The following is a 15,583-nucleotide window of genomic DNA, read 5'->3' on the forward strand; positions in this document are numbered from 1 at the left end:
CCATAGAAAATACGTAGGATATGGATGCCTCTGACAATATACATAGGTGACATAAAGAGTTCTTATTCTGCAGCTCCCTTTTTAAAATGCCTCCCGTATCCCCCCTCATTTCCATCAGTAAGAGCTCCCCATTAACCTCTTGCACCTACGTTGGGTGTTTCATAGCCTCCAGGATTTCACCTAAGCTGGCACTGGAAGGAAGATTGATTGGTCCAACAGACACTTGTGTCACGCTAAGACAGAGAAAGAGTTAGAAATGTCTATATTTAGTGCCAAAGTCACAGAGAATACAACTAACTATGCATACCTTGATTCAGCTGAGGGAAGTGGCTGCTCTACCGAGTTCCCCCCTTGGCTAGGAGTTCTGTCTGTTGGAGCACAGTTTGTCAGAGCACTGTTCCCATCAGTGTAGGAGGAGGCTCCCTGGTCAATAGAAATCTGTCAGAGGAGACAATTTTCACTTTTAAAATATGGATGGTTTGGCTGGTGGAGGGGCGGGGGTGGTTGGCTAAATGATCACAAAAACAGGCAACATATCAATTAAAAAACAGTAAAAGCAATGTTTATGCACAACTATCACATCTTTAAATATACAGGGGTAAAAATGCACAAAAAGACGCACTCACGACTAGGCGGGACTAGAAGGGCTGTTTAATGTGACAGCAGCAAGGATGTAGGACACATCTGTATTAATATGGAGAGTATTACTACAAAAATGTAAGCTATCAAGTAAGCGTACAATGCATAATCTGGTCAAAGTAGACTGAGAAAACATTATAACCTGCAAGCCTGGATACACTCAAAATATATATAAATATTCTTTAGCAGAAAGGACAGAAAATAAAGAGTCTAGACGGCATTAACCACCCAGTAAGGCAGCTTCCAGGGAAGAGGTAACCGTAATGTGCTACAGGACTATATATAGCTACTGTCTTCATATGGATTAGAAGCCAAAAATGGACAACACTATTTTCAAAATGCCGCACACACAGGAAATGAACCTTACAGTCATCTGAATATACAAATACAACTCCCAGCCGGCCACAAAAGCAGGTGGCTGAGAAAACACCTCACTGCCACTTCTGACCAGACATAATCGGGTAGGGCTATATCTAGTGCCCCCTAGCTAGACTCTAAGTGCAGGGCATACCTTCTGTGGTCACAACATCATCTTGAATCCATGCTCCTCACAAGGCCAGACTGAAAGTCGCTGCCTGCTCCTTCAGGTGAGTGGCAACTCCTCTGTAAGTAATCTAATTGCTGATTTCACACTGTGTTCTAGATTCTATAGGTCATGGCAGGATCTAGAGTCCTGTGTGATGGGGAAACTGGACCACCACAAGCACAGCAATGAGAGAGAAAGGGGTTGCCTAGTATTTTTAACCGCAGCACACAGTGCAGTCCTGGGAACCTGTGGCCAGTGCATGGGGCTGAAGGTACCCTATGTACCATGGAGAGGGTGACCCCAACCTTCTGAAAAGTCTAAAATGGCACAAAAGTGACTACAGACGGGGTGGAGACAGCAAGCAAACAAGTTTAATTTTAACATAGAAACATAGAATTTGACAGCAGATAAGAACTACTTGGCCCATCTAGTTTGCCCCTTTTTTTTTTATATCCTTTAGGTAATCTCAACCCTTTTTGAACCTTAATTCTTTGCCTATCCCAAGCATGTTTAAATTGCTCTACAGTCTTAGCCTCTACCACCTCTGATTCAGGAGGGACTTCTCCAGGACAGCGCCCTCAACAACCAAAGGTAAATCAATGTCCCCTAGACTGAATGATAGAGAAAAGTAGACTACAGTATGCATTTTGTAATGTAGTGCCTTCACAACTTCAGTAGCGATTCCTCAAAATGTTTCTAATAGTGACCACCCACCTTCAAGACCAAGACCACAGAATAGTACACAACAAACCAAGGTGAGGTCTCACCAATAGTTAATATAAACCATGTTTTATTTTAACTACTTAGAGCAAGAAGTAGGGCAGCTCTCAGTGAGTATCAAAAATGTCCAACGATATACTGGTAGGTTAACTGGCTTCTGATGAAATTAACATTAACATGTGTGGTAGGGAATATAGATGGTAAGCACCACAGAACTGCAACATATGAGAATGATAAAATATCCTCTCTAAAGCACGGGAGGCATTATATAAGTAACTGTTAATAAATATATACATGGGGCCAGATGTAATAGTGCCCGAGTTAGCTGCATGTGCATATTGCTGTGCCATAGTTTTGCCTTGTAAATGGCTGCCCCTTTAAAAAAACGTCTGAGTTCATTTGGAAACCCAAACGTCCTGCAAACTTGGACTCTATTACATCTCGGCCAATTGTGTTTTTCCTTCTCATAACTTTGCATTGTGGAAGAAATCTATATAATATCCATTAGCATGCAAATAACTAATGTCACATACGAGGTAGTTTGTGTAAAGACAACACTTATGAACATGGCATGCAAAAATGTATTGTGTAGACATAATATTAACTTGACGAAATACATATGGTGAACATGCTATTGTACAGACACACGTCAGATGCAATTATATATATATATATATATATATATATTCTGTATAACTACATAAAGTTAGTGGCAGGACTTACACTTCAAAGTGCATAGTTAAAAGAATTAGATACACTTCCTAAGCATCACATTTACCAGTCCATGCAAAAGCTTGTGCGGTCAATTACCTGCTCATTCAGACACTGACCTGCGGGGTGAAGGGTGGTGCTGTACGTGGACTGCGAACAAAATCCATAAAGAAGGCCCCATCCTGAGAGGGAAGCGATAGTGCAGACAGAGGTATGAAGACAGTCAGAGAGAGACTGAACACCACACGTTTGAAGGACGTGGGGACATAGGGTTTTGGAAAACAGTTTGACCAGAAGTTTCCAAGGACCCGCACAAGGCATACAAATCTCTAGTTATATAATCTATATCTGCTACACTGTATTCCTCACCTTACGAGGGCTGTCCACATAGGTTGGAGTGACAGCTGGGTCTGCAGCCTGACATGGCACTTTCCCAGCATGCACAAAAGCTTGCTGTTCTCCCAATCCCCTGAAAATACATTTTACAATTTGTTTTGAAATCTCCTCCCTCACAATTTGAGATTAGAATAGTTAATACTTAGGAACACTGAGATTGACAGTCTTACTTCTGATTTGCTTCCATCTCCAGCAGAGCTGAGAGTGCAGAGGTTCCTTTCTTTCCAACTGGAGGCCCAGGGGGTTCTGGTAGGTGAGAAGGGAGCTGTAGTCCTTTCATACCTGCTCCTTTCTAGGAATACATAAAGAAAAATGGCACTTCTATAACATCCCAATCATATAATCATGCAATAGTCCCATAAGTGGGAACAGTTGAGTACCCTAATCATGCGGTCTGATCTGTGACGTCTACGAATGCGATTCAGCCCCTCCACAAATCGCAAGAATCCATCCAAAAGTTGCGCTTCCTCTTGCTCAGATCTGGGACGATCTCCATACAAGTCACAGTGATGCTCCCCCTCAGTGATACGCTTGGTGGGTCCCACGCAAGAGGGAAGGAGGAGGAATCGAGTGCGCCAGAACTTCAAGGACTCAATCAGACTAAATAAAATTAAATGATTAGGCAAATGTTTTTTTACAGATAATATAAAGACTGAATTCCTATGTATGACCTGCCTGAAGTCTTCAGAGCCAGCAGAGCAGATGTACTGATCCAAATAGTTCCACTTGTAGTCCTCCAGACGCTCATGGGAGAATTCTACCCAGCTAGACACAAAGTCACAGTCAGAGTGCGAGGGACACAAGTTGTAGGTGTAACTGATCTGGGCTGATTCACATGGATACCTGAGAAGTGAGACAAAAAGTATATTTCCCATTCACAGAATACATAACCCACATAGCTATGGCTTACAAATTTTAGTTCAACGGTAGAACAATAATGTTTACTGTAAAAATATGTAAAAAAATCCACAAACATATACAAATTGAATATTTGCACTTGCAAAACATTAAATTATTTTCTCTGAGTCTATTGGAGGACACTGGAATACCATGGCGTAAAGAGGTGCAGTACAGGAACTATGAGTACCACAAGCTTAGTAACAATAACAGGGGAAGATCAAAGGGGGTAATTCAGACTGGATCGCTGTAGCGATCGCAGTCTGAAGACCCTTAGTGGAGTGCGCGCGTGCACCCCAGGAGGCCCAATGAGATGCTAACAGCATCTCAGGGCTGCGATCGCCTCTGCCTGGTGGTCGCAGGGTGGGAGGGGGCGTGCCAACGGCGTTAGAACGCCTTTGGCGGCGCATGGTCTGGACAATGCAGGCGTGTTCGGGCCGCGGCGGCTTCGCAACGTCACATGCAGCCACTGCGAACCGGGACGCGGCGGGTAGCCACCTGCCAGCAGGTATGGGTCGACATGCATTGGGTCGACCACTAAAGGTCGACATGCACTAGGTGGACAGGGTGTCTAGGTCGACAGGGTCGTTAGGTCGACAGGTCAAAAGGGTGACATGTTTTTTTTTAAAACTGTTTTTGGTGTTGTTTTCTTCGTACAGTGACGGGGAACCCCAATTACTGCACCGCGTCCCCTCGCATGGCTTGCTTCGCTCTCCATGCTTCGGGCAAGGATTACCATTCCCATTAGTAGTCCACGTGGATCGTAAAGTATGAAAAAGGTAAAAAAATTAAAAATAAAAAAAATCGTGAAAAACTCATCTCGACCTTTTGACCTGTCGACCTAATGAACATGTCGACCAAGTGCATGTCGTCCTAACGACCACAACCCCTGCCAGCGCAGGGGGTTTTGCACCCTTGCGGGGGGTAGGGCCTGACATGCGGGGCGGACTAGCCCTGTGATGGGCGTTCCCTCGCATGTCAGAGAAACTGATCATAGATGTGCTAAATTTAGCACGTCTACGATCAGATCTGAATTACTCCTGTCAAGTTCCGTGACATGAGAGCGCTTGCTCTCCTATGATGTATTCAGTACTTCTGGTTATTGATATTCTCTCTGCGACCACTCACATGATAATGGTACATTGCTGGGCAGTACTGTAGGTTTATCAGTTAAGCGATTTAGGTTTTAACCAAGAATGCAGTAATAATTTCTTGATGTTTACTATCTTATCCATTATATTGAATGTTTCTATGCCTACTGTGCCTAAACTGTAAATCAGAGACCACAAATGATTACTGTGTAATATCCACTTTATTTCTGTATGGATAAATGACAAAAGTTATTCTTGTTCGTTTTGCATTGTTATTTCAATGTATGCTGTTTAAATTGTAAAAAGTCAATAAAAATGATTGGATTTAAAAAATATATAACATAGAAAGAATCAAGGAAAAAACCTTTTTATCAGGCGCTAATAACATATAATTTAAAAAATTCCTTTTGGATGATGTCAATACAAATCAGCCGCAGGAGGGTTTATGACCTGGGGTTAGCAAGTCAATCTCATTGCACTGGACCACCCAGATGCAATCAACCACAGAACTCCAACTTTTACTCTCTTGCGCTATATTAAAAATATATATGATATGGCTGACAATAATACCAACTCCTATATTAAATTAAAATTATTTATTAATACATGAATAATCACAGATTATAAAACAAGACCGGTCTTAATACTTTGAAAATCTTTGAATCTAAAATAACGAGTATATATACTTTCCACTATAAGGAGGTGGACTTGAGCATATTCTGTGCACAGAAGTGTATGAACTAACTCTATAGGCAAATGACTAAATCCGTAAATGAAAGTCAAATATAAATCAAATGTAGCTACTAGTGGAACCCGTAAATTAGTTGATTATCCATGAATAGTCACTTTGTATCACAGTTCCTTTGAAAATGAACATCCAGCGCAGCACAATATACTGTGTGAGAGCCGCTCTAAACGGAATCTTACGTGAGGTTTGAGCAAATGTTGTCAGCAGGGAGAAGTCCCGACATTTGCCAAGATGATCTCTGGCTACGGGGAAACAGGCACCTGCGCTGGCACCTGCTGTAACTCGTCCTGCTCGACTTTAATGCTCCACGAGTCCACACCTCTACGTGCCGTTTGCGGGCACCGATGAGCGGCTTCTCTCCTCCCGATAATATTTCAAACAGCAAATGAAATATGCAGCTGATGAAAAGTACGGGTCCAATTCCAGCAGGGGTCCAAATGTAAAGCTTCTGACGCGTTTCGCTCCTCCCACAGGGGCTTTATCAAAGCCTATAGAGTTTGCCTATAGAGTTAGTTCATACACTTCTGTGCACAGAATATGCTCAAGTCCACCTCCTTATAGTGCAAAGCCTATATCATTTGCCTATAGAGTTAGTTCATACACTTCTGTGCACAGAATATGCTCAAGTCCACCTCCTTATAGTGGAAAGTATATATACTCGTTATTTTAGATTCAAAGATTTTCAAAGTATTAAGACCGGTCTTGTTTTATAATCTGTGATTATTCATGTATTATTAAATAATTTTAATTTAATATAGGAGTTGGTATTATTGTCAGCCATATCATATATATTTTTGATATAGCGCAAGAGAGTAAAAGTTGGAGTTCTATAGAAAGAATCAAGACCAAAGACCGTAATGGAGGGACTGTCCAATGTTCCTCAATGGACTGCCAGAAAAGGATTTAACTAAGGTACAAAAAACAGGATTTTAATACCTTTTCTCCTAGTCAGTAGAGGATGCTGGGGTCCACTTCAGTACCATGGGGTATAGATGGTTCCACAGGAGCCATGGGCATTTTAAGACTTTTTCAGAGTGTGAACTGGCTCCTCCCTCTATGCACCTCCTCCAGACCTCAGTATAGGAACTGTGCCCAGGGAGAGTTAATGGTGAGATTCCTACCAGCTCACACTTCAACCATGCCGCACAACATGGTATTCAACAAAACACATGCTAACAGCATGAACATTACAGCAAGCGTGCTGAAAACATTTTCAACAAAATAACAACTGCAGGTAAAGTACGCACTGGGCTGGGTGCCCAGCATCCTCTACGGACTAGGAGAAAAGGATTTACCGGTAGGTATTAAAAATAGGATTTTAATACCTACCGGTAAATCCTTTTCTCTTAGTCCGTAGAGGATGCTGGGGACTCCAAAAGGACCATGGGGTATAGACGGGATCCGCAGGAGACATGGGCACTTTAAGACTTTAATGGGCGTGAACTGGCTCCTCCCTCTATGCCCCTCCTCCAGACCTCAGTTATAGGAACTGTGCCCAGAGGAGACGGACATTTCGAGGAAAAGGATTTTGTTAAACTAAGGGTGAGATACATACCAGCTCACACCACAACACACCGTATGGTATACAACTAAAACCAGTTAACAGTGTGAACCAAAGAGATCAGCAACAGGCTGACCTTTACCAAAACACAACCTTCGTACAACTTTAGCAATAACTATATACAATTACTGCAGATAGAGTCCGCACTGGGACGGGCGCCCAGCATACTCTACGGACTAAGAGAATAGGATTTACCGGTAGGTATTAAAATCCTATTTTCTCCTTCGTCCTAGAGGATGCTGGGGACTCCAAAAGGACCATGGGGTTTATACCAAAGCTCAAGACCGGGCGGGAGAGTGCGAATGACTCTGCAGCACCGATTGAGCAAACATGAGGTCCTCATCAGCCAGGGTATCAAACTTGTATAAATTTGCAAAAGTGTTTGAACCCGACCAAGTAGCTGCTCGGCAAAGCTGTAATATCGCGACGCCTCGGGCAGCCGCCCAAGATGAGCCCACCTTCCTAGTGGAATGGGCATTCACCGATTTCGGTACCGGCAATCCAGCCGTAGAATGAGCCTGCTGAATCGTATTACAGATCCAGCGTGCAATAGTCTGCTTAGAAGCAGGAGCGCCAACCTTGTTGGCCGCATACAGGACAAACAGCGCCTCTGTTTTCCTAACACGAGCCGTTCTGGCTACATAAATTTTCAAAGCTCTGACCACGTCGAGAGACTTTGAGTCAGCCAAGGCTTCAGTAGCCACAGGTACCACAATAGGTTGGTTCATGTGAAACGAAGAAACCACCTTTGGCAAAAATTGTTGAAAAGTTCTCAACTCCGCTCTATCCTCGTGGAAAATCAAATAGGGGCTTTTGTGAGACAAAGCCGCCAATTCGGACACCCGCCTTGCGGACGCCAAGGCCAATAGCATGACTACTTTCCAAGTGAGAAATTTCAACTCAACCTTTTGTAAAGGTTCAAACCAATGTGACGAAAGGAACTGTAACACCACGTTAAGGTCCCATGGTGCGGCACAAAGGGAGGTTGGATGTGCAGCACACCCTTCACAAAAGTCTGAACTTCTGGAAGCGAGGCCAATTCCTTTTGAAAGAAAATTGACATGGCCGAAACCTGCACTTTAATGGAGCCTAACTTCAGGCCCGCATCCACACCTGCTTGCAAAAAGTGGAGAAAACGACCCAGCTGAAATTCTTCTGTAGGAGCCTTCTTGGATTCACACCAAGACACATATTTCCTCCAAATACGGTGATAATGCTTCGGTTACCTCCTTCCTAGCTTTAAGTAGAGTGGGGATGACTTCCCCGGGAATACCCTTTCTGGCTAGGATTTGGCGTTCAACCGCCATGCCGTCAAACGCAACCGCGGTAAGTCCTGGAACACGCACGGCCCCTGCTGTAACAGGTCCTCTCTTAGATGAAGAGGCCAGGGATCTCCTGTGAGCAATTCCTGAAGATCCGGATACCAGGCCCTCCGTGGCCAATCTGGAACAACGAGTATCGCCTGAACTCTTATTCTTCTTATGATCCTTATCACCTTTGGGATGAGTGGAAGTGGAGGGAACACATAGACCAACTGAAACACCCACGGTGTCACCAGTGCATCCACTGCTATTGCTTGAGGGTCCCTCGACCTGGAACAATATGTCTGAAGCTTCTTGTTGAGGCGCGACGCCATCATGTCTATTTGAGGAAGTTCCCAACGACTTGTCACTTCTGCAAAGACCTCTGGATGAAGACCCCACTCTCCTGGATGGAGATCGTGTCTGCTGAGGAAGTCTGCTTCCCAGTTGTCCACTCCTGGAATGAAGACCGCTGACAGAGCGCTTGCATGTTTTTCCGCCCAGCGAAGAATCTTGGCAGCCTCCGCCATTGCCGCTCTGCTCCTTGTTCCGCCTTGGCGGTTTACGTGCGCCACAGCTGCAATGTTGTCTGACTGAATCAGGATGGGCAGGTCACGAAGAAGATGTTCCGCTTGCCGAAGGCCGTTGTGGATGGCCCTTAACTCCAGCACGTTTATGTGCAGACAAGCTTCCTGGCTCGACCATTTTCCATGGAAATTTTGTCCCTGTGTGACTGCTCCCCAACCTCGGAGACTCGCATCCGTGGTCACCAGAATCCAATCCTGGATCCTGAACCTGCAACCCTCTAGAAGGTGAGAACTCTGGTGCCACCACAGGAGAGAAACCCTGGCCCTGGGGGACAGGCTTATCTTCCGGTGTATGTGCAGATGGGACCCGGACCACTTGTCCAGCAGGTCCCACTGAAAAGTTCTTGCATGGAATCTGCCGAACGGAATGGGCTCGTAGGCCGCCACCATTTTCCCCAGCACACGAGTGCAGTGATGAATCGACACTCTTGGCGGTTTCAGAAGTTCTTTGACCATGTTCTGGAGTTCCTGAGCCTTTTCCAACGGGAGAAAGATCCTCTGCCGTTCCGTGTCCACAATCATGCCCAAAAACGACAGCCGAGTTGTCGGAATCAACTGCGACTTTGGTAAATTTAGGAGCCAGCCATGTTGTTGCAGCACCTTCAGGGAGAGCGCAACGCTTTTTAGTATCTGCTCCATTGACCTCGTCTTTATCAGGAGATCGTCCAAGTATGGGATAATTGTGGCCCTTTGCTTGCGCAGAAGTACCATCATTTCCGCGATTACTTTGGTGAAAATCCTCGGGGCCGTGAAAAGACCAAACGGCAACGTCTGAAATTGGTAGTGACAATCCTGAACAGCGAACCTCAGGAACGCCTGATGAGGAGGATATATGGGGACATGTAGGTATGCATCCTTTATGTCGATTGACACCATAAAATCCCCCCCCCTCCTCCAGACTGGAGATCACAGCACGGAGAGATTCCATCTTGAATTTGAATCTTTTTAAATAATGGGTGAGGGATTTTAAGTTCAGAATCGGTCTGACCGAGCCATCCGGCTTCGGAACCACGAACAGGGTTGAATAAAACCCTTTCCCCTGTTGTAACGGAGGAACCGTGACAATGACTTGCTGTTGACACAGCTTTTGTATTGCTGCACACACTACCTCTCTCTCTGGGTGAGAAACTGGTAAGGCCGATTTGAAAAATCGGTGTGGAGGCACGTCTTGGAACTCCAGTTTGTACCCTTGGGTCACAATGTCCAGCACCCAAGGATCCAGGCCCGAGCGAACCCAGACCTGACCGAAGAGCTGAAGACGTGCCTCCACCGGTGCGGACTCCCGCAGAGGAGCCCCAGTGTCATGCGGTAGATTTGGCAGAAGCTGAGGAGGACTTCTGCTCCTGGGAGCTTGCCACAGCCGGCGATCTTTTTACTCTTCCCTTACCTCTGGCCACGAGGAAGGAAGATCCACTTCCTTTCCTGAATTTATGAGACCGAAAGGACTGCATCTGGTATTGAGGCGTTTTCTTTTGCTGTGGAGGGACAAAAGGCAAAAAAGAAGACTTACCCGCGGTAGCTGTAGAAACCAGGTCCGCGAGGCCTTCACCAAACAACACTTCACCTTTGAAGGGCAGGGCCTCCATTGCCTTTTTAGAGTCAGCATCACCATTCCACTGATGAGTCCACAATGCCCTCCTAGCCGAGACTGCCATGGCATTGGCCCTTGATCCCAAGAGGCCAATATCTCTTGCCGCTTCCCTTAGATATATTGCTGCGTCCCTGATATGACCCAGTGTCAAAAGCACGTTATCCTTATCCAGGGTGTCTATGTCAGATGACAGGTTATCTGCCCACCTTTCAATAGCGCTACTCACCCATGCCGACGCCACGGCCGGCCTGAGCAGCGTACCCGTAGTAACATAAATAGATTTTAAGGTAGTTTCCTGCTTACGATCCGCAGGATCCTTTAGGACCACCGTGTTAGGGGACGGTAGCGCCACCTTCTTGGACAAACACGCCAGAGCTTTGTCCACCGTGGGTGAGGATTCCCACCGTAACCTATCGTGCGAGGGAAAAGGATACGCCATAGCAATCCTCCTGGGAATCTGCAGTCTCTTGTCAGGGGATTCCCAAGCTTTTTAAAAAAGAGCGTCAAGTTCATGAGAGGGAGGAAACATTACCTCAGGTTTCTTTCCCTTAAACATACAGACCCTTGTGTCAGGGACAGTGGGGTCTTCTGTGATATGTAACACCTCTTTAATTGCCACAATCATGTACTGAATACTCTTGGCCACCTTAGAATGTAACTTGGCATCATCATAATCGACAATGGAGTCGGAATCCGTGTCGGCATCAGTGTCTGCTATCTGGGTAAATGAACGTTTCTGCGACCCTGAGGGGGCCTGAGATTGTGACAAAACATCGCCCATGGATTGTCTCCATGCTTGGTTCTGAGACTCAGATTTGTCTAACCTCTTATGTAATAAAGCCACACTTGCATTTAAAACACTCCACATATCTACCCAATCATCAGTCGGCGGTGCCGATGGAGTCACTCCCACATTCTGTTCAGTCTCCACACCAGCCTCCTCCTGGGAAGAGCCTTCAACCTCAGACATGCCGACACACGCCTACCGACACCCCCAAACACACTGGGCTATAGGGAACAGACCCACAGTAAGGTCCTTCAGAGAGACAGAAAAGGAGTTTGCCAGCTCACACCCAGCGCCTCACCGGTCTGAAGGAATTAAATAACACCTCAGACCTGTAAGCGCTTTTATACCAAATAATCAACACCAACATTTTGTGCCCCCCCCTTCTTTTCGTGCCTCTTGTTACTTGTGTACAGCAGTGAAGGGCCAGGAGCAGCATCTCTGCAGCAAGCTGTGGAGAAAATGGCGCTGGTTAGAGCTGAAAGAGGAAGCCATGCCCCCTACCCGGCGCGCTTCGTTCCCGCTTTTACTTATACTGGCGGGGGTCTGTATACATTGCCTATGCAATGTATACCGTCATGCCAGTCTCAAAGTGAAGATATATTGCTGCCCAGGGCGCCCCCCCTGCGCCCTGCACCCATATAGAGCCGCTTGTGTGAGGGAGCAGTGGCGCGCAGCGCGACCGCTGCGCGGTACTTCAGGAAGATCTGAAGTCTTCTGCCGCCTTTGAAGTCTTCTTGCTTCTACTATTCACCCGGCTTCTCTCTTCAGGCTCTGTGAGGGTGACGGCGGCGCGGCTCCGGGAATGAGCAGTTAGGCGCACCAAGTGATCAAACCCTCTGGAGCTAATGGTGTCTAGTAGCCTAAGAAGCAGAGCCTTTGAACTCACAGAAGTAGGTCTGCTTCTCTTCCCTCAGTCCCACGAAGCAGGGAGCCTGTTGCCAGCAGTGCTCCCTGAAAATAATAAACCTAACAAAAGTCTTTTTTGGAGAAACTCAGTAGAGCTCCCCTAGTGTGCACCCAGTCTCCTCTGGGCACAGAATCTAACTGAGGTCTGGAGGAGGGGCATAGAGGGAGGAGCCAGTTCATGCCCATTAAAGTCTTAAAGTGCCCATGTCTCCTGCGGATCCCCTCTATACCCCATGGTCCTTTTGGAGTCCCCAGCATCCTCTAGGACGAAGGAGAAATCCTGTTTTCTCATACGTCCTAGAGGATGCAGGGGTCCACTTCAGTACCATGGGGTTATATCAAAGCTCCAGTACGGGTGGGAGAGTGCGGATGACCCTGCAGCACCGATTGACCAAACTGTAGGTCCTCATCGGCCAAGGTGTCAAACTTGTAAAACTTAGCAAACGTGTTTGCCCCTGACCATAACTGCTCGGCAAAGTTGCAATGCCGAGACCCCCCGGGCAGCCGCCCAGGATGACAGGGCACTGTCTAAAATGGGGGGTGACTCCCACCTTTTCCTGTCCTCTGCATGGAAAAAGATAAGCTTCCTGACTTCTTTTTGGAATCTGAAATTTATTTTCGGGTTAAACCAGACTCCCTCCAAGAGACTGTTCAGCTCATGAGGTGGAGGGAAAGTTACATTACTTCTTTACTAAAGTAAGCCTGCTCCTGTGGTAAAGGAGGGGGCCCCGTAACTTCTAATACCTCCTTTATAGCTAAAAACATGTTTTGAATGTTTTTTGCTAGCTTAGGACCTATTTCCCTGGAATCACTAGTGTCGACACAGGAATCAGCGTCCGTGTCGGTATCAGTTCATACTACTTGTGCAAATGTTTATGTGACCCAGAGGGGTACCCTGTGGATGAAAGGCAGAACTATTAAAAATCACATCTTCAACAGATTATTTTCAGTTTTCTGCATGAGACTCGGACTTATCCAATCTCTTACTGATATGATTCACACTATCACATAAATCTTTCACCCAGTCAGGCTCTTGGTGTCACATTACAACTCTGTGTCCCGAACATGGCTCCCACAGAGGAAGAGCTCCCTGCCTTAGACATGTCACACACGTGCACAACCACACCACAGACACTCCGGGGCTTATAGGGGACAGACCCACAGTAAAATCTGTCAGAGGGACACAGAAAAGGCATTGCCAGTCCACAACTCAGCGCTTAAATAAAAAAATCCCTGTGTCGTGTACTTTGTACATAGAGACTTTCCGCTCTATATATATTGTCAATAATAGGTTATAAGACCACAATATACACTTTCCCCCCCTTTTTGCACTCTGATACTAAAATCATAAGTTGAGAGGAGGATCAGCGTTTCTTCCCTTGCTTTTTGCTGGAAGAAAATGGCGCTGTACAGTGTGCTGGCTGCCTGAGGAAGAAGCCTCGCCCCCTGCAATGGCCCGTTTTTCCTCAGCAAACATGAGGTAATATTTATACTGGCGGGGGTGTAGGATTGTGCCACGGCCCAATATGCTACCTTTTTGCCAGTCAGAGTAGGTTTTCATGCTGCCCAGGGCGCCCCCCGCACCCTGTTGTGCGCTGTGTATGAATAGCATGTCCGCGCAGCGTTCCCGCTCGCTGCACGGTACCTTGAGCCGTCACGATGACCGGAGGTCCCTCTTGCAGATCCCCAGTAATAATACTCACGCGTCTTCTGACTTCTGGCTCTGTTAGGGGGGTGATGGCGTGCTGTGGGAGTGAGTGCATAGCCGCAGCTAGTGTTCAGTACCCTTCAGGAGCTAATGGTGTCCTGTCAGCAAGATGCAGAGCCATGAAACTCTTTAGGAAGTTGTTAGGAAGTTCCTACTTCTTCCCCCTAAGTCCCACGAAGCAGGGAGACTGTTGCCAGCAGCCTCCCTGAAAATAAAAAAAACTAACAAAGTCTTTCAGTGAAACTCAGTAGAGCTCCACTAGAGTGCCACCAGTCTGCCTGGGCACATTTTCTAAACTGAGGTCTGGAGGAGGGGCATAGTGGGAGGAGCCAGTTCACACTGAAAAAGTCTTAAAGTGCCCATGGCTCCTGCGGAACCGTCTATACCCCATGGTACTGAAGTGGACCCCAGCATCCTCTAGGACGTATGAGAAATTCCATTTTCTCTGAAAACCAATTGGGGCACATGGAAATAATTTGAGGATGTCATATAGCTGGACCTTAGGGCGGCTATGTTAAGAAGTTGTGGTGCGCAGTACCCTATTTCTAAAACTTGCCTTTAGTTGTCACAGCAAGATATCATTTTTTTTTAATTGTGCAGCAAAAACCAGACAGCCACACAACACAGATAAACAGGAGAGGCCTGTGTCACGCTGCTTGGGAGGCCCCCACTGATTTGATGGAATGAGCCCTAATAGCATCAAGACTGATCAAACCCATGGTGAATTACAGAAGTAATCCACTTTCCTAGGGCTGGTTGGAAGCGCCATAAACTACCAAGAGGTCAACTGTCCTACACAAGTCCTGGGCCCCATGGACATAGATTTGCAATGTCCTTAATATATTCATAAAGCAAAGAAAGCCCTATTGCTCTTTAAACTCATCACAGTCTAAAGTTGGCGTAAGATGGGCTAAAAAGGCAAGTTTGGTTCTTAGGACATGGAGGAGACCTACTGTACAAGACAGAGGCCCCAGTTCAAAATTTCTGCAAGCTGTGGGGATAACCGTCTGCAAGGGAGTCCATCAGGAAAGCAACTCTAACTACACAACATCCAAAGTTTCAAAAGGAGGATGTGATTAAGCTGCCAGCACCAGGTAAAGATACAAAAGAGTGATAGGGGGATGAATGGAGGCTGCACATGTATCACTCACTGAAAGAAGGTTTGCACATCAGGTAAAAGAGCTAGGGTCCCCTGAAAGATAACCAAAATTGTGGATGCCTGAACCTTTAAGGTGCAGCAATTAAACCATTTCTTCCAAACATTAATACAAGAACAAAAGTCATTAAAAAAATAAAAAAAATAAATGTGAAATCACATGTAGAGCCCTGGACACTTCACACTAAAAGCTCTTGCACACCCTGTGGAAATTCACAGTTGTAAAAGGCTACCAAGCCCTAAGCGTGATTTGTAACG

The 15,583-nt window shown here is 46.1% G+C and overlaps 1 protein-coding gene across 6 annotated transcripts in view; it reads right to left on the minus strand.

The window, feature by feature from the left end:
* Positions 1–15,583, minus strand: part of DEPDC5 (DEP domain containing 5, GATOR1 subcomplex subunit) — a 358,748-nt gene that overhangs the window by 68,365 nt on the left and 274,800 nt on the right. For 5 of the 6 annotated variants that reach the window (XM_063913059.1, XM_063913056.1, XM_063913055.1 and 2 more), the window contains exons 29-35: positions 3,668–3,835; positions 3,373–3,592; positions 3,163–3,284; positions 2,966–3,065; positions 2,716–2,778; positions 308–438; positions 150–233 (exon numbers count right to left, since the gene is read on the minus strand). In XM_063913059.1, coding sequence (XP_063769129.1) covers positions 150–233; positions 308–438; positions 2,716–2,778; positions 2,966–3,065; positions 3,163–3,284; positions 3,373–3,592; positions 3,668–3,835 — 888 coding nt within the window. The remainder of the gene's footprint in view (positions 1–149; positions 234–307; positions 439–2,715; positions 2,779–2,965; positions 3,066–3,162; positions 3,285–3,372; positions 3,593–3,667; positions 3,836–15,583) is intronic. The other variant, XM_063913058.1, reaches the window with a different exon arrangement.

This window comes from Pseudophryne corroboree, chromosome 1 (assembly GCF_028390025.1).
Source record: "Pseudophryne corroboree isolate aPseCor3 chromosome 1, aPseCor3.hap2, whole genome shotgun sequence".
Taxonomy (NCBI): Eukaryota; Metazoa; Chordata; class Amphibia; order Anura; family Myobatrachidae; genus Pseudophryne; species Pseudophryne corroboree.